Source organism: Panthera pardus, unplaced genomic scaffold, assembly GCF_024362965.1.
Source record: "Panthera pardus isolate Hobbes unplaced genomic scaffold, ASM2436296v1 HiC_scaffold_12, whole genome shotgun sequence".
NCBI classification, from domain to species: Eukaryota; Metazoa; Chordata; class Mammalia; order Carnivora; family Felidae; genus Panthera; species Panthera pardus.
In genome coordinates, this window is record NW_026526677.1 from 8,188,268 (window position 1) to 8,206,851 (window position 18,584).

An 18,584-nucleotide genomic window follows, 5' to 3' on the forward strand; every position below is an offset into this window, starting at 1 on the left:
GGGGCCTGCCGGAGATTCCCAGGGGAAGGCCAGTGTATGCAAAGTCAAGGCAGCAGGAAGTGCAGCCGGCTGCTGGCCTCAGCAGCTTCCTAGCTCAGAAAGCTGCTCCGTTGGAGCAAATGAGGAAGTTTCACTCCCACCCTAGTCCAAGGTTTTAGAGTTTGCTGCAATCACGTTCAAGTGGAATGAAAAGCCTACTCGAAGTTTGGTTGAGAGCAGTGAGGTCTTTTTTGTGTGTGTGGTTGCCAAATGATCCTTTATTGAAGGATCTTCCTTCGTAGTTCTCAACTAGCTGGGCATCCCACCCCTGCTGACGTCATCTATGGTGTCACGAGGCCCTCGACATGGCCGCTCCCACGGGGCAGTCTCCAGGATCTCAACGGTTCCATTGAGTTCTCTAGGTAAAGGCTGGTGCCGTATGCTGGGCACTGTTGACAAGCTCATTGAAAGTGAGTATTCTGACTATGCTTCAGGTCTTCCTGGTCTCCTGGCAGTTCCCTGGGGGCTCTGATCAGGGCAGCGGCAGAAGGTACGCCCTGGATCAGGGGCCTGTCCCCAACAGTTTTACTGTCCTCCTCAGGCCCTTCCAATCACTGGCTGCCTCAGCAACGTCATCGCTGTTTTTCGTGACAGCGGGGCCAACTGACAGCAGGCCGGGGTGGATGCGGTATCCCCAGCGGGCACATCGGGAGGATTTTGATCTCACTGGGGTTGAACTTGAGGCAGCACGGCGGAAGTGGCTGGTGCGGGATGAAACCCGATCTGGAGAAAGGTGCACGGGGGCCTCCTCTGAGCAAAGAGCCAGAAGCGAGAGCGGGGAGTTCTCTCAAAACGCAAACACAGAGCAGCTGACAGATTGGGTCTCCCAAGAAGGTGGTCCAAAGACTCTCATACCGGGAAACATTTTTTGCTCTTGCCCGGGAGCCGGTGTTCTCTCCATCCAGCTGGTTTCTGGCGGAGATTAGAGGGTGAAGAGCCAAACAGCACAGGAAATTACCCGAACCTCTGGAGTTTGGTGCCCTTCTGGATAGGGAAGCACCCCACCCCCCAACCCTTTCAGCTGGCGTGGGGCGACAGCGCCACCTAGTGACCGAAGCACGGAGGTCACCCAGGGCAGCCCCATTACAAAGAGGCTCTGGTCCCCAGTCAACTCACACTCCCACCTCTCCCGCACTCCAGGTGGGAACCCTGCGGGACCTCGGCCTCAAAGTCATTTAGCAAAACAAAATTACAAGGACATAACAACGTATAACCACGCCCGACTGGCTTGTTTTATTGGAGAAGGGCACGTGGAGTTAACAACGTGAAGACAGTTGGGAGCTGAGGTCGGGAAGAACACCCTCCCCTCCCCGTACGTGCCCACTGCCCCAAATAAAAAATAACCAACTATGGGAGAGCAGCCGAGACAGCGACTGAGGGCGGGGAAGGGAACACGGAACCCGAGGGCGGCAGAAGAGACCATGCGTGTGCTGGGAGGGCCCAGAGGCAGCGGCGGTGCGAGTAACTTGAGTACGAGTCTCTGTGTCTTCCACGTGGGTCTATATAAATATAGAGACAGAAGTCGTTCGCTCTCCCCTGCTCTCCCCTCTGCTCGGCGCGGCTGGCCGCGGTCCCGGCTCCTCTTTCCACACGAGGGCGAAGGGAAGGGGATGATGAGGAAGTCATCACCGAATTGCGATCAGACCCACATCCATCAGCTTCTGGATCTTCTGTGCTATTACAGGATTCTTTAAGTGTCTGATGGGGAAAAAAAAGCCAAGTTAGGTGAAATGAGACTTGACCTGAAAAGGGCTTTCTGCTCTCGAAGCCACCCCCACGCGACCCCCCCGAAAGGCGCCGACAGGAGGCGGGTGAAGGGTCTCCGGAGAGCACCGTTCTGTGAAGGCCCGGGCCCCGCCCGGCAGGAGCCCACGGACACAGCTTTCAGCCGAGGCCGCCCCGTCTTCCCGCCAGGCGGCTCCAGCTACCGCGGCCGACGCAGCAAGGAGGCCCTTTGGGCTCCCTGCCAACGGCCCCGCCGCCTTCTCGACGGAAGAGAACACACGGCGGCCGCTCGCCCGGACCGATCACATCCCTACCCACCTTGTGCGGCCGCACCTCTCTCCACCTCGTCCCCCGGGGCCACCTCCGCCCCCCTCTACTTACTCGCTGAGCGCCTGGGGGTCCTTCTGCATCTGTTCCAGGATGAGCCGCATGGCCGGGTCACTCATGATCTGCTGCACCTCGGGGTCGGCCATGGCCCGTCGCTTCACGTCCTCGGGGCTGTCGTGCCGGTTGTACTGGGCCATCATACAGCGCTGGTACCCGTCTGCCGCCTCCTGCATCCCAGCAAAGCCAACAGGGGAGGGCGTTAGCACTAACCGGGTCACCGTTTCGGCCCAAACACAGGGAACGGAGAAGTGGGAAGTCAGAGAGAAGCGGGCAAGAGGAAAGAGTCGGCGAAGAAGCACCGAGACGACCCGGAGGAGGACCGGAGGCAGGGGAGAGACTCCCCCCGACCCCCGGAGGCCAGAGGCAGCCTCACCTTACAGTTGGAGTCCAGATCTAAGGCCTTCTGGTAGACGTCCATGGCTTTCGTGTAGTCCTTCATCGCTTCCAGGGCAGCCGCTTTCCGCGTGTACCCCTTGACTGCGGACAGAGACGGGAGCGGTGAGGCGTTTTCCGGAACGCGGCTCCAAGGGGCACCGCTCCCACCCTGTCGCGCGAACACCAACCTCCTTCCCCCCACCCCGCTGGCGCCGCTAGCTCCTGCCGCAGGCCCCTCTCTCGGCCCCTCTCTCGCTCTCTGGGCCACGTCCAGGGACGGAGAGGGAGCGGGAAAGCACTTACTGAAGGTCGGCTCTAGCTGGATGCATTCCTCACAGTCCTGGGCAGGAGAGGAAAGGAGACAATTAGGCTCATTCCTTCAGATAAACGACTCGAAAGCAGAACGATCAACAGAACTCTTCGCCTGGCCCCACCACAGTGTTCTTTCGCATCCGGCACTTCTGTTAACCCGGGCGCCTGGGCCGTTCCACAGACGGCCCGGCCGAGGCGGCCGGGAGAGCAAGTCAAGCAGAACCACGAGGGACGGCCATTCCACACTATGGACCGCCGACCCCACCTAAGGCGAGTGGCCTAGACTCTTCAAAAGGCTGAGGTTATGGGAAATAATGCAAAAAGTGGGCAAAGTTCTCGTTTGAGGAACTGAAAAGGACGTGACGACCAGAGGAAACACACAACCTGGACACGGGCAGCTTTCAAGGGGATTTGGGGGGAAATCTGAGCAGAGGACCGCAGCAGATGGCCCTCGGGCCTCCATTCCACGACCAGGCGGTGCGACTGACACTGTGACTGGAAGGGAAGAATCCTTTCAGGAAAAGCACTCAGGAGCGCAGAGTGCCAAAACCTAGCCTACTTCTTTTCGCAGATGGTTCCACAAAAACGCATCCCTACTTCTTGCCAAAAGAGGTGGAGGGCACACAGACGGTCTGGCTATTTCTGTCTGAAGTACCCACAAGGTGGAAAATCCCAGCGAAAAGAATGCAATGCGGTAGAGTTTCAACACCCCGGCCCGCTTGCAACTATTCCAGCCAAAAGCTAGATCAGAAATGGTTCCGTTCACTGCTCCCCTTTGTGTAGCTGGGGGAGGACGTGCTCTTCCTCACAGGCAACCGCCGAGGTTCTGCACTTCGCAAACCAACCTGTTTTTGACGTTGCCCTTGTACCCACACGGGTGACCTTTCGAAGCCAGGCACAGGCCCAGAAGTTAGTGGCCTCAAAAAACAAAACCCGTGTGTCTCTAGATGGGTCACGTTTTGTCACCTTCCCAGATGGTCCGGGGATGGACCACACTTTAAAAATCGTCCAGCCTCCCTCTCTCTGCCCCTCCCCCACTCACACTCGTCTCTCTCAAAAATAAACACTTAAAAAAAAAGGAGGAGGGGGCCTGGGTGGCTCCGTTGGTTGGGCCTCCTTAGTTGGCTCAGAGGTCATGATCTCGCGGTCTGTGAGTTCAAGCCCCGCGTCGGGCTCTGTGCTCACAGCTCGGAGCTTGGGGCCCACTTCGGATTCTGTGTCTCTTTTCTCTCTGCCCCTCCCCTGCTCGCGCACCGTCTCTTGCAAAAATAAACACAAAAAACATTCAAAGGCATCTAGAGAACAGTTTAGAAATCGCTAACAGAGGCACAGAGCAGGTCATGTTCAAGAGAGCCACGAAGATTTCCTTCCCAGCGTCGACATGATCACGCGAGACCATACTCAATATGCCCGAGAACAGCAGAGCTGCTAAGGGAGCTAATCAAAAAAGGACCAAACATGGCGAAGCTTCTGCGGGAAACGATGCCACGGTTCTTCAGTATAAACGCACACATAGTTACAGGCAGACAGACACTGTGCTGCCCCAGGATGCAGCACCACCGCTGGGAGAGGATGCCTAGAAGATCAGAAAGCGGGGTACCTGTGCGAGGTAACAGTACTCAGCCTTCAGGAGGAAGGAAACACGGACACCTGCTACAGCACGACGCTCAGGGAAATGAGCCACACACGAAAGAACAAATACTGGATGGTTCTACTTACAGGAGGTCCCTAGAGGGGTCACGTTCAGAGAGCCAGAGAGCGGAACGGTAGCCGCCAGGGGTCGGGGGAGTGGGAGTTAGTGTTCAAAGGGTGCACTTTCAGTTTGGGAAGATGGAAAGGTTCTCGATGAGGAAGGCGGTGATGGGTGCACAACAATGGGAATGAACTTGACCCCAATGAACTGAACATGTAAAGTGTTAAAAAAAAAAAAAAAAGGGGGGGGAGAGGGGGGAGGGGAAGCGATGGGGAAGAAAAAGAATCCATCGTCGGCGAAGACGGAAACGGATCCACGTTTCCAAATATTCCCAACCACACTAACTACTGATGGGCCAGGACTGAGCCAGCATACGTCCTGCATTTTACAAACCTCACACGCACGGCACCATCCCTCTGACTCTAAGATCAAAGTAAGAACATCAAAAAGACGTTGACGACGCGAAAAGAGAAAAAACAACGTTCCTCACGCACAGATTCGCTGCCGTAACAGGCACTGCACACTCCCCGATGTGCCCACCTTGAGCGCCAGCTGAAACTCCAGGAGTTTGGTGTAGCAGGCGGCTCGATTGCTGTACAATTTGGCATCTTTTGGGTTCCGTTTGATGGCTTCCGTGTAATGCTTCATGGCCTGGGGATAATCCCCTGGGTAAGGAAAGAAGAAACTTTTTTTAGAAAGCAAAAAGCCACCCTCCTCCCCCACCGAGGGCATTTAGCTTGCAGCCCGCCAAGGCACAGAGAACACGTCTGCATCACTCATCACTCATCCAGAAGCTCTGTCACCTGAGCTGGAATGTACCTTTATTGTTTATTTTTGCACAGTGACAGAGCGCCAGTGGGAAGGGGCAGAGAGCCTGACGCGGGGCTTGAACTCATGGACTGTGAGATCATGACCTAAGCCAAAGTGGGACGCTTAACCGACTGAGTCACTCAGGCGCCCCTGTAACATACCTTTCTGAAAACATTCGTTGCCTTTGTTCTTTTCCTCCAAGGCCAGGTCGGGGTTTATGTAGGCCAGCCGCTCTTGCTCCTTCAGAATTTTCTCCGCCTAAGAAAAAATAATCCTCGGAGTAATCATTTACACTGTTGTAAACCTAAACATTGGACTAAAATAAGGGTCTGATTCAGATTTTGATTTTCAGAAAGTACTGTCAGCAACATTTTAGTTTTTGTTCAGAGCACGCAACTCTTCATCATCTTGGGGCTGGGAGTCCGAGCCCAGGTTAGGTAAAGAGCTTACTTACTTAAAAACAAAAGAATTACACCTTCCTCATCATGAAAACACACAGTGAACCGATGAGCAGTACTGACATATGCTTGGTACAAGATTAAGCGTGAATACGAGGATGTGAATATGAGGCATGTGTTAACAGCACAATTCACTTTCTGACCCGTCTTTCTGTGAATAAAAATCGACCCCACTCCATAATTTAGGACAACTGGCATGATAACACGGCGCTTTGGTTGTGTAAAATAAAAAATAAATCCTAAGTCACAATAATAACCCTAACTGCACTGACCTCCAGTAAAAGGTTACGATCTTGGCCGACAAAAAGGAGAGCAAAAAAATCGCGGTTATTCCTTACATGTTGTCAAGTGATAAGGACGAGGTATAAAATGACCAAAGACGCGACTTAAAAAAAAATCTTAACGGTTCATTATTAAACGTAATGCTACAGTGGATAAGTTAAGAAACACCAGGACACGTATTCTTTCCCTACCCACCTGTTGGCATTTCTTGAGCACATCCGGGGTTCGGTGCTCTGCCAAAGACTTGTTGTAGAAATGGATGGCGTCCTTATACTTTTCCTCTTTGAAGTACGAGTTGCCAATTCGAGCATAAGCTCTAACGAAACAAGCAGAAAAGGAATGTGCTGAGAGCAAAGCAGAGACAAGGGCAGCTCCTGGAGAGAAGCCCCCCCGCCCCCACCCCGCTCGGACACCACACCCTCCAAACACCTCTTGTCTGGACGCCCGTGGCCTCCTGTCCAGCCCACGGCTTACAGAGCAGGCTGTGTGGCCAGCCACCCTCCTCCCCACGCAGGAAAACTTAGGTCTTGGACATCGACCCCTCCACCCCACTCGAGGTACCGCCGAAGGTCGCGCGTACTTGGCAATCTGTCGATAGTCTTCTCGGTTTTCTCGCCCCACTTCGATGGCCTTCTCACAGAGCTCCCGGCATTTACTGTAGTCGCCCTTCTCGAAGTACACGGCTGCCGGGCAGGATGGTTAACGAAGAGTCAACCCGTGTCCCTCCCCGGGACCGCCCGAGGACAACGAAGTCACCCCACGGCCTGGGCCTCACCTGCTTGATTGGTCATGTAAGTCATGTTGGTGGGGTCCAGGTCCTTGGCTCTATCGTAGTGCTTCAAGGCCGTGTCAAAGTCTTTCTTCTTGTAGGCCTCGTTCCCCAACTCTTTTTCTTTCAGCGCCTAGATGAGGTGTGGAAGGAGCACTGAGCAAACCGAACGGAGGCGGCAAAGAGCTTGCGACCCGTCACGGGCCGAGCAGCGCGCACGACTAGCCTTGCGTGCGGGAGCACGGTCCCCGCGCTGCGGCCACTTCTCAGCCAGCTGCAGGATTAAAGGCAGAGGGCTGTTAGAACGGGACGCTAATGGGGTGCTTGGGTGGCTCAGGTCATGATCTCGCAGTTTGTGAGTTCGAGCCCCGCGTGGGGCTCTGTGCTGACAGCTCAGAGCCTGGAGCCTGCTTCGGATTCTGTGTCTCCCTGTCTCTCAATAATAAACGTTAAAAAAAAAAAAAAGAAAAAGAATGGGATGCTAAGGTCTCACCTCTGCCTCCTCGAAAACTCCCCCTTTTCTATCTACTCTCCTGGACTTGGTCAGAAAATAAAGGGCTTTTTCAGGGGAGAGAAAATCCCTCCGACCTGAAGCAAGTTGGGAGAGAACAGCAGTTTTCTACCCGGTTTGACCACGGGAGGCCGTGGCAAGTCCGGTTTCTGTGAGGCGGCCACCTCGGGGGCTCTGTGGTCAGAGCGGCAGAGGGAGGGGTCGGGGATGCTGACAAGGGTCTGTCCCCAGGGCACGAGTCTCAGCACGGCGCTTCACCGCCCACACCACAGGGCCAGCTTCCAACTTCGAGACACCCCGAACAACCGACGCTTACTCATGTGAAAGCGCTTAATTTGGCAACAATCTGTTGTTCCTGATGAGAAAGGAAATAAAGTCACCGAAGCACACGCCTCCCGCTCTGGAAGCCAGTGTCGCTAAGTAGACAACTTTCAACTACACGCCACGTCCAACCAGAAAACAGATGCCTGAGGACGCGCGGTAGACGACATCCTTCTGGGTCACGGCAAGGACAAGGGTCACCCAGAACCTGCCCGGCTTGCCCTGACCCACACCCACGCTGGTGGCAAGGGCGCAGCTCCGGGGACCTCGGAAGGGCAGCTCGCGCAGCCACAGGTCCCACGCGCGCCGTTCTTGTGAAATCGCTCGGAAAAGGAAGCGTTTCACACGCCGACCGCTCCGACGGAAAACAGCGACCCAGCGCTCAACGACGACAGCCGCCCCCGCGTCCCGGACGTCCTGCGGACAACGCTGTCCGAAACGTGCGAGAGGAAGGAGGAAAAACGAGACCTGCTTCTTATTCTCTGGAAGATCTTCTTCCATCGGCTCTGGCTTGGTGTCCTTCTTGGGAGGCGGCGGCGGAGGCGGCGCGGCCACTTCCTCGTCCTCATCCATGCTGCCCAGGTCGACCCCCAGCAGGACGCTGAGCGTCGTCATGATCCGGGGATCCTGCAGTTTCCTAGCAGTGGTTTAAAAAAAAAGAGAAAAGAAAAGCAAAGCACGATGATTTATTATTTCTCCTCACAACTGATTTTAGTATTAGGTTTTCAAATAAGAATTCAGTGGAATAACTCTCATCACTCCTTTGGAAAGTGATTTTCTTTTTAAGTTTATTCGAAAGAGAGAGACAGAAGGCGCACGGGTGTGTGCAGGGAGAGACACACAGGGAGAGAAAAACCCAAGCAGGCTCCGCGCCCTTCAGCACAGAGCCCGAGGCGGGGCTCGAAGCACAATGCCGGGATCACGTACCTGAGCTGGAGTCAAGTCAGACGCCTGACTGAGTCACCCAGGCAGCCCTGTCCACAACGGAGCTTAAACCCACATTTGCCACTAAACCTCAGATTACCGTGTCAGAGAGCTGTTCACCCACAGAAAAAACTGCAAGATTCTGCACCAGCCATGAGGTACCACCGGGGAATACTCGACCCTTCAAAAATCCATTCCCGATGAGCTAACAGATGTCAAATTTACTTCTCGAAGCCAGGAGACACAAAGAGGGACGGGATCTCGGGACTCAGAGATTCAGAGTCACGAATACCAGGATGACTAAGAGACGCGTCTTTACGCCTGACACACTCTTCCACCATGACCTTCACTGCGACATCCCAGGAGACAGCGTCTGATATGTATGGAAAGGATAGACTTGGCGCCAGATCAGAATTATGGGAGAGCAGCAGAGAGGCACTTGAAGGTTAGGAATGAAGATTCCAAATTATTCCGACACGTGTCCTCTTTAACCCTTTCCAGAAAGACAAACCAACAAATACCTACCGCTCACTGGAGAAAAACGAAGGCAGAAACCCTGCTGTCTGAGGAACACCTCTACACACACACACACACAGGATCCCAGAAAAGAAGTACCACGTTCACACCCATTTCCAGAGACAACGGTGCTGCCCCAACTTACGTGCCCAGGTCGGACGGTTTGCTTCTCAGTTGTTCTATCAGTTCCCGGTAGGTAGGATCAGCGAGCAGTGTCCTCGTCCTGGGGTCGCTCTCCAACTTCTGGTACAGATTGGGCATGTTGAAAGGGTTCATGAACTTCCTCTCTGTTCCGAACAAAGGAAAGCACATGATGAGAAGTCAGTTCGCTTGAGTTTTATGCCCCCTAGCCCACCAGACATTTGGAGGGAGCCTCAAAGTTAATCCCATTAAAAAAATTTCAAGGTGTGTTTTGGGGCGCCTGGGTGGCTCGGTCGGTTAAGCATCCAGCTTCGGCTCAGGTTGCGATCCCACGGTTCGTGGGTTTGAGCCCCACATTGGGCTCTGTGCTGACAGCTCAGAACCTGGAGCCTGCTTTGGATTCTGTGTCTCCCTCTCTCTCAAAAAGTAAACATGAAGGGAAAAAAAAAAAAAAAAAAGGTGTGTTTTGTTTCTGAGACAGAGAGCGAGCTGGGGGAGGGAGAGGGAGAGAGGGAGAGAGGGAGAGAGGGAGAGAGGGGGGAGAGGGGGGAGAGGGGGGAGAGGGGGGAGAGGGGGGAGGGGGGGAGGGGGGGAGAGGGGGGAGGGGAGAGGGGGGAGGGGGGAGGGGGGAGAGAGAGGGGGAGAGAGAGAGGGAGAGGGGGAGAGGGAGAGGGGGAGAGAGAGAGGGGGAGAGAGAGAGGGGGAGAGAGAGAGGGGGAGAGAGAGAGGGGGAGAGAGAGAGGGGGAGAGAGAGAGGGGGAGAGAGAGAGGGGGAGAGAGAGAGGGGGAGAGAGAGAGGGGGAGAGAGAGAGGGGGAGAGAGAGAGGGGGAGAGAGAGAGGGGGAGAGAGAGAGGGGGAGAGAGAGAGGGGGAGAGAGAGAGGGGGAGAGAGAGAGGGGGGGAGAGAGAGGGGGAGAGAGAGGGGGAGAGAGAGGGGGGAGAGAGGGAGGGAGGGGGAGAGAGGGAGGGAGGGGGAGAGAGGGAGAGAGAGAATGAATGAATATCCCCAGCAGGCTCCATGCTGCCCATGCAGAAACCCAACACCGGGCTCAAACCTACAAACCGTGAGACCACGACCTGAGTGGAGATCAAGAGTTGGACTTTTTTTTTTTTTTTTAGCATTTACTTATAATCGAGAGACAGAGAGAGAGCATGAACATGAGAGAGAGAGAGAGAGAGAGAGAGAGAGAGAGAGAGAGACACACACACACACAGAGGAGACACAGAATCCAAAGCAGGCTCCAGGCTCCGAGCTGTCAGCACAGGGCCTGCCACGGGGCTTGAACCACAAACCTCAAGATCATGACCCAAGCCGAAGTCGGACAACTCAACTGAGCCACCCAGGCGCCCCTGAGAGTCAGACGTTTAACTGGGCCGCCCAGGTGCCCTGAAGTTAGTCCCATTGAAAGAAAGAAAGAAACAAAGAAAGAAAGAAACAAAGAAAGACAGAAAGAAAGACAGACAAAAAGAAAGAAAGAAAGAAACCAACAGTGTACTGGGGCCTACCTGCCAACCGGGCCTCCATATTCTGTAAGCCCTCTTTGAGCTGAGGATTATTTGCTTCATGTTTTAAACCCTCTTCATAGGTCCTCTTGGCTTCTTCAAATCGGTTTAAGAACTCAAGAGCTGCTGCTTTTCGCGAATAGCCCTTAAACCAAAAAGAAAGAACACGACAAAATAAAGAACACCTGGAAGTCCAGAAGACGAACTCCAAAGAAGCTATTTTACGCTCCCTGGGACAAAATGGATATTCACGTGAAGGCCGAAGGAAAACAGGAGGAGAAGCACGTGACGCCAAGACTGAAAACCGTAAGGATCCGGCCACCTCTCAAAGACGCTCACCCGCCCCACCTCGATTCATCTTCCGACCCGGGGTCGTCCGCTCCTCCGGTGGCATTTTCTTTCTCAGCAGCGCCAGAGATCAGCCCTGCCTTCACAACCGACGGCACCTCGGACGCGACAAGTGCCACGACTCCGAGGAGCATCCTCCGACCGGGAGGACAGCGGAGGGGCGATACGCCACGCAGCCTACCGGGACGGGCGGCCAGCCGGGTCGGGAGGGCCCAGTATTCGAAAACGGCACGGCAAGGAGGCATTCCTGGGAAGCGTCAAGAGCCCCAGTCCGCCCACGGCTTACCTTGCCCCAGTCGGGCTTCAGGTCCACGGTTCTGCACCCATCCTCATAAGCCTTCTGGTAGTCACCTTTCTTGGCGTAGGCCGCTGAGCGATTGCTGTAGAGCACGTGGTTCTGGGGATCCAACTTGATGGCCTCAGAGTAGCACCGCAACGCATCATCGATGTTGCCGGCACTCAGGGCCTTATTGCCCTTCTCTTTCAGCTCGTTCACCTGAGGAAAAAAAGGAACCCATGTAGTTTCTTCCGTAACGCGCTGTTTTTCCACGTTTTTCCTAGTTCTTGAGACAACGTGCGTGCGCAAGCGGGAGAGGGGCAGAGGACCCGAAGCAGGCTCCATGCTGACAGCAGTGAGCCCGATGTGGGGCTTGAACTCACGGACTGCAAGATCATGACTTGAGCCGAAGTCGGACCCTCAACCGACTGAGCCACCCAGGTGCACCGGTCCCAATTTTTTTTTTTAAAATTTTTTTAATGTTTGTTTATTTTTGAGACAGAGAGAGACATAGCATGAACGGGGGAGGGGCAGAGAAAGAGGGAGACACAGAACCGGAAGCAGGCTCCAGGCTCCGAGCCGTCAGCCCAGAGCCCGATGCGGGGCTCGAACTCACGGACCGCGAGATCGTGACCCGAGCTGAAGTCGGACGCTCAACCGACTGAGCCACCCAGGCGCCCCATCCGGTCCCAATTTTTTAAGCGACACTCATACTTCGGTTGTCAACAAAAAAGTTACTTTACACACCGAGAGAAAGAAAGCGTGCGTGAATTCATTTGCCATCTCCCACACCTTCGGGTGGGGCCAACAAGAAAAGTAAGTAACCAGGAAAAGCAGGCTGACACCTCGCTCTCCGCTGGCTCCAGTTCGGAGGAACGCGCGGCAGCCACTGTTTTCTCCAAGCCTCCACCTGGGGCTGACGAAGCCACTCTAGAACACACTCAAGAGCTCCTTTCGTGGAAAAAGAAATTCACTGGCCACGAGAACGCCAAGGAGCCCAAACGGTAAACCGAACACAGGCCTAGTGGCCTAGTCGGTCACTCCTCGCGGAAGAGACCACGGCGAAGGGAGGAGCAGGAGTGGGCAGGGACACAGGCCCCCCAGCGAGCGACCTGAAGGCTTCGCGATGGCTTCTTGGGAGCCTCAAGATGCTTACCCGCAATCAGGAAGAATCTATTTCCGTGCCCAGGTGGGGTCACCCATCACAACGTGGTAGAGCTAACTCCCCAGGTCAGTCTTTGCCGCGTGTAATTATTACTATAAAAGATACGCAAGATAATAACAACCTACTTGTGGTTTAATCCCCTACCCTCTCCAACGTTCAGAACGTGGTCCTGATTATAGGGCTTCTCCTAACACCATTCTCTCTCCAGATCGATCATCCAGCTGGGAGCCGGCACGGACTGATGCAAGAAAGAAGTGTTAAGGGAAACACTTCTGGAGCCTCGGGGCAAACCAGTTGGGAACTTCCCTCCATCAACCAGGGATGTGGGAGAGGCGGCCTTGAAAAAGAAAAAGCCCGGCAAACAGGGCCAAATCTAGCAAGGGATAAAAACCTTCGAACCCGGGAAGGAGACCAGAAAGCAAAAACTTAAAAAACTAGTATCAAGCGGCAGCTGAGAACAAGCGGCAGCTGAGAACGGCGCCGTGGACTTCTTGTCTCTCCCACAAAACCCCCGTTTCCACACGGAGCGCTGACCAGCAGTAGGTCAGGAAATCAAGCCTGCAGGTGGTGACCAGCACTTTAAAAGATCAAGTAGGATAGAAAATACCAGCACACCAGGCACATGATGGCAAATGCCATCATGCTAAATAAACGCGCTACACGGTTGCAGGTCTACACTGGGTCTCGGGTAAAAGGTGTATTAATTACCCTGGGATTTATCTGAAAAGCGCGAAGCTTAAAACATCAAAACATGAAAAACTGGACACTCCAATCCCTCCACCTTGGATTATTTCCTAAAACTGAAATTCAGATCTCCAAGCTGGAGATGAAAACCAAAGGCAGAGGCGTCGCATGTCCAACCGGCCCAGGAGAGCAGGTCCTGACACACAGAGGTAAACCGCCAGGCTGCCTGCACCACAATCACCAAGTTGCCGTCCCGACTTCACTCGTTCATTCACTGTCTGCCCCCACGTATGTGTTTTAGCTCCATCTACTCTATCTACAACGGGTGGTGCGATTTTAAAAAGTTTTTTTTTTTTTTCCTATTTTGATAACTGAGGGACAAACCCCTTCCATTGAAGAGCGATGTGCTTCTCATTCCAGAACTCATTTTCTTGTCCGTACCTCAGTCTGTTTAATCCCAGGTGCAACTTTACTATCCCAAGTGAGCAAAAACTTTTTAACCCCTCCACTTCCACTCTTTCTTAATTTACCAAACAGGCTCCAGATCTGGTTCATCGTTACGCTTCCACTGACAAAGTTTCCGACTGAATAAAAATCTCTCCAGGCTTTTCACAACCTGCGGGCTGCGGAGGATACAATTAAGCCACCGACAAGCAACCAGCAGCGGTTGCAAACTCGGTCCCCTAAAAATGAGCCGAGACAAATAACTTACTTCTGGCTGCTTAATCTACACAGCCTACTACACGACATTTTCTACAGCGACCAATTCCTCCTTGGGTAACCAGAAACCAACTCTCCAGAAAGATCAGCCTTCAGCTACTCTCGAATCACACACACACCCCAAAACAGAAAAAAAAAGAACGGGAGGAGCCTCATATCTCTCTGCAAGACGCTGCTAGACCTGGACTGGTTCTACGGACTTTCGCCGCACCGTCCCTTTCCTGCACCAGGCAGATAAATCGGCCCGCTTACTCTTCAAACCTTCCATCAACGCTCTTCCATCCCGGCCTTTCCAGATGCAGGAAAGTAGGATGTGCTACCTGGCTACTTCCAGTGTATTTCCGTCCCCGCTCCCTGCATCCCTCCAAGTTAACTGTGACCAAGTCCGGGTGGCTTCTCCGTCGGCAATCCCCGCTCTCCCGGGTGGCGCATTCCCTGGTGTGGACCCGGTCCCTCCCGCCGGTTCCGAAGCCCCCCGCCCACCTCCATCCCTCCCAGCGCCGCCCTACCCACCCCCCCACCCCCCCCACTCCGCCGCCGGCTCAGTCCAGGGCCACCTCCCGGGAGGCCTCCGGGGCCCAGCCACGGCCTCTCTTCCCGCCGCGGGCCCGACTTAGAGCCGGACTGTCGCCGTCCCCCGGTCCTCCTCGCCGAGCCGGCAGGCGACGGGCGCTGAGTGGACCCCGCGTCCCCTGCGGCCCGGGCCTGGCTACACTGCTCACCTCCCGCCCGGTGGGCCGCGGCCCTCACGCCCTCGCCTCCCCAGCTGCTCGCCCGGCCCCAGGCCGCCGCCCCGACCGCCTCGATTAGCGCCCGCCCCGCCGCCGCTCCTCCACTCGCGGCCCGGCCTCGGCCTGTCCCCGAGTGGCCCCGGGGCCTCGGCCCGCCCCTCCCCCTTCACCTGCTCCATAGCCCGGCCCGGAACCCCGTTGAATCGACTCCGTCCGCTCCGCGTTCCCAACCGCACGCGCCGCCTTCTGGAACCTACTAGAAGCTGCCGGGACCCCCGGATCCCGCCCCTTCCTCGCCTGCTCACTGGTCGCGCTCCCCGAGGGGGCTTTCTATCCTTCCCTACTATTGGCTTGAAGTCTGGCCCATCATCTTTGCTTCTCTATCATTGGACGCCTGAGAGTAAGCCCTCAGCCCTGCCTCCCCCGCGCCTCCGGATTGGACTCTTCCCGACAAGCCCCGCCCACCCCAGGCTCCACGATTGGAGGGAGGGGCGCCCTTCTGCGACGGGGATTGGTCGCTTGGCCCGCCAATCGTGGCCGCGCTGGCCGCGCCCATTGGTCCTGTTCTTTCTGGAAATTTCCACCTCTCCCATTGGGCTGACGGACTCCGTGAGGGAACCTCCTTCAGGTTAAAAAAAAAAAAAAAAGTCGATTGGGCGGAGAGTTGCCGACACTCTGCGGTGATAGGCTTAAACGGCTTCCCTTCAAAAGGCGGGGTTTCACCTCTGCAGGGGTTTATGGGAATCTCAGGACCCCGCGGTTCTCTGCCGCGGTGGCTCTGGCGGCCTGGGGGGAGCGGGGGTGGTCTCCGCGCCGCTTCCCGGCTCCGTGGACTGCGAGTCCGGCCCAGGCGACCCGCTGCTCCCCGGCGACGCAGAGCCCCCGGGTCCCGGCCGGTGGGGGCGACGTCTGGGTCGACCTCGGGAGAGCTCCCGGGCCGTGCCCAGATCCCGCCGTTAGTAGCCGAAGGGTCGAAAACACCGAAGGAGCTGGGACTTGGGTGGGACGGACCCGGGGTCTCACCCTGGGGAGGCCGGGGGGACTCGCTGGATCCCCTCGTGTTAACGGGTCGGACAGTGCGGGGCCGTGGGAGGTGTCCCGTTCATGCAGTAATTTCTTTACCGCTCGGTGAAGGGAGCCATTATTTGAGGATGGGGGGTGGAGGGGAGGGACCAATGACGTCAGTGACGCGCTCGGTCACCTACTGGCGGGCGGTGGCGGCCCCGGGAGGGCCTTTTGCAGCCGAGAGGCAGGGCAACGTGCGAGAGCACCCGGGGCAGCCAAAGGGTTTAGAGCGTGGAGGAGAGAAGCTGGTTTTTCCTCCTGGGCCGGCGTGTGCTTCACGGAACAAAGAAGCCGCACGACAGGTCTGCAGAAGGCTTGGATGAAGGTCTTGGGGCCTGCTGTGTCCTTGTATCCCCCCTTCCGTCCCCAGCGCCGTCCCTGCCCAGGGTTTCAAGTGTCCCCTCTATGGCAATGGCTTGTCTCCACAGCTTCCTCTTTCATCCCAGCTGTCTCTGGTCCGTTCTTAACCTTGCAGCCAAGGTCACTGCAGATCCACACCCCTGGCTTGAAACTCTTGGAGGCTTTAGACTGGGGCTCAGGGCCTGTGTGACCTGGCAGGCCTGCTTTGGCCGCCTCCTTCCCTGCCCTCCCATTTTCAGCACCAGACTCCGGCCCCCTGACATCTCCGTTGGTTAGACTAGGTGGGCTCCTTCACTCCGAGCCTGCCTGCAAACGGTTCCCTCTGCTGGGTTCCCCCTTCCACCAACTCTGCCGGGTTGATTCCCGCGCCCTGCAGGGCCGAGATGGGCTGTCAAGGTTCCTTAACAGTCCGCCTCCAACAAGTAGACTAATTTCTGCCCACTCTCACTCGCTTTCACTGTGGACCATACGTGTGTCCGTTTTTGCACAGGGTCTGGTACATAGTAGGTGTTCATCAACCCATCGAATATCCTTGAATGTGTCAGGTGCGATGGTCCGCTGGAGAAAATGCGGTAAAGAAAGCTGACAAAAATCGCTGTTCTTGTGGCACTCCTTCCAGAATTGTTTTTAATGTCTTCATTTCTTTTTGAGAGAGAGCAGGAGAGGGGTGGAGAGAGAGACAGAATCCAAAGAAGCCTCCAAGCTCTGTCTGAGCTGTCAGCACAGAGCCCGACGCGGGGCTCAAACCCACAAGCTGTGAGATCGTGCCCGGAGCCGGTCAGACGCTTAGCCCACTGAGCCACCCAGGCACCCCCTGTGGCACTCATTCTGGTGAGGGAGATGCACCTAAAAAGTTTCTAGGGCATATCTGCTTAAGTGTAGTGGACAAAAATGAAGCAGGGAATGGGTTAAGGAGTGTTAGGTGAGGGTGACGGTGTTACATTCTTAAAAACCTGGCCAGGACACAAGCCTCAGTGAGAAGGTCATATTTGAGAAAAGGCCTGAGGAAGTAAGGGAGTGAGTCTAATGGAAAATCTGAAGAAGAACCTTGCAGTCCGAGGCAACAACACATGCAAAGGCCCTGGGATGGAAGCTGTACTGAGGTGGCCAGAATGGTGGGAGCAGGGAGGAAGTGGGAGAGCTGGGGCAAGAGGAAGCAAGGGCCGGGTCCTGCCAGGGTGAGAGGCCATTGTGTTCATGCCAGCACGTTTCCAACAGAAAAGTGACGTGATCTGACGGATCGGGACTCTGGCTGCAGCGTAGGTGACCTCTTAGGAGACCACTGCGGTATTCCAGGGGAGCGGCGACGGTGCCGTGGGCCACAGTGGGAGCGGAGGAGGGGTGGGAAAAGTTGGGAATCCAACTTCTGGAGGAGCCAACAGGATCTGTTCGTGCCTCGGACGCGGGGCATGAAGGAGGCAGGTGATTCCGAGGCTTTGGGCCTCTCTTAACTCGTCTGCTAACTACCCCCGTCCACGAGATCTTTCACTGGTCCTTGGCAATGTCTGCAGACCACCGCACTCTTGCTGAGCCCACTGCTGCCTCCCCCCACAGCTGTTCTCCAGGCTTCTTTCCCATTCCTCCCTCTGCATAACCCGGTCTCGTCACCACTGACGTCTCCATGGTCCTGTTACGGGCGGCACGCTACTCCGGAGGCAGGGCCTCACAGACGCGGCTTCTGTTGGGGTGGGTGGTGTCTTCTAGCCGGAGAGAGAGCTGCTAGTCAACTCATCTGCGTGACTTCAAGCATCCTGCTTAGCCTCCCTGTGTTTCCGTTGCTTCTATTTTAAAATACGGATGAAAAAGTGTTTTGTTTTTGAGAGAGAGAGAATCTTAAGCAGGCTCCACGCTCAGTGCGGAGCCCGACACGGGGCTTGGTCCCATGATTCTGGGATCACGACCTTAGCCCAAATCAAGAGTCGAATGCACGCCTGGAAGCCCCGAAAAAGTTTTAACGTCAGAGTTGTGAAGATCAAGTTGTTTGATTTTTTTAAAAAAATGTTTATTTTGAGAGAGAACCTGCGCGTGCAAGTGGGGTAGGCGCAGAGAGAGAATCTGACGGTGGGAGCGGTGGAGCCTGATGCAGGGCTTGAACCCACGAACCAGGGAATCGTGACGTCAGCCGAAATCAAGAGCCCGATGCCCAACCCACTGAGCTACCCAGGCGCCCAAATTGTTTGATATTTGTAAAGCACTTAGAACGTTGCCTGCCTAAAGAGCAAGCACTATATGCATTTGTTACGAACAAATGTAGAAATGAAGATAACTGAAGAGTGACGAGTGCTATAAAAATAGCAAAAGATAAGGGATAGAGAGTAACCAGGGAAGCAGGGAAGGAAGGAGCTCCTAGAGGCAGGTGGTTAGTAGTGAAGGCCCCTTGGACCTGGAGTGATGAGAAGCCAGCCAGGAACAGAGTTCCAGACAGGACAACAGCAGGTGCAAAGGCCCTGAGGTTAAAACAAGTTTGA

At 55.3% G+C, this 18,584-nt stretch overlaps 1 protein-coding gene across 1 annotated transcript; it reads right to left on the minus strand.

Moving 5' to 3' along the window:
• Nucleotides 1-1,247: 1,247 nt before the first annotated feature.
• Nucleotides 1,248-14,986, minus strand: STIP1 (stress induced phosphoprotein 1). Its single transcript, XM_019414785.2, has 14 exons — nucleotides 14,862-14,986; nucleotides 11,401-11,610; nucleotides 10,770-10,911; nucleotides 9,268-9,409; nucleotides 8,151-8,319; nucleotides 6,857-6,983; nucleotides 6,662-6,764; nucleotides 6,277-6,397; nucleotides 5,503-5,599; nucleotides 5,072-5,196; nucleotides 2,830-2,866; nucleotides 2,525-2,628; nucleotides 2,146-2,318; nucleotides 1,248-1,737 (listed from the first exon to the last, which is right to left on the minus strand). The coding sequence occupies exons 1-14, from the start codon at nucleotides 14,868-14,870 to the stop codon at nucleotides 1,665-1,667; spliced, it is 1,632 nt and encodes a 543-aa protein (XP_019270330.1). The 5' UTR covers nucleotides 14,871-14,986; the 3' UTR covers nucleotides 1,248-1,664.
• Between the last annotated feature and the right edge of the window lie 3,598 nt (nucleotides 14,987-18,584).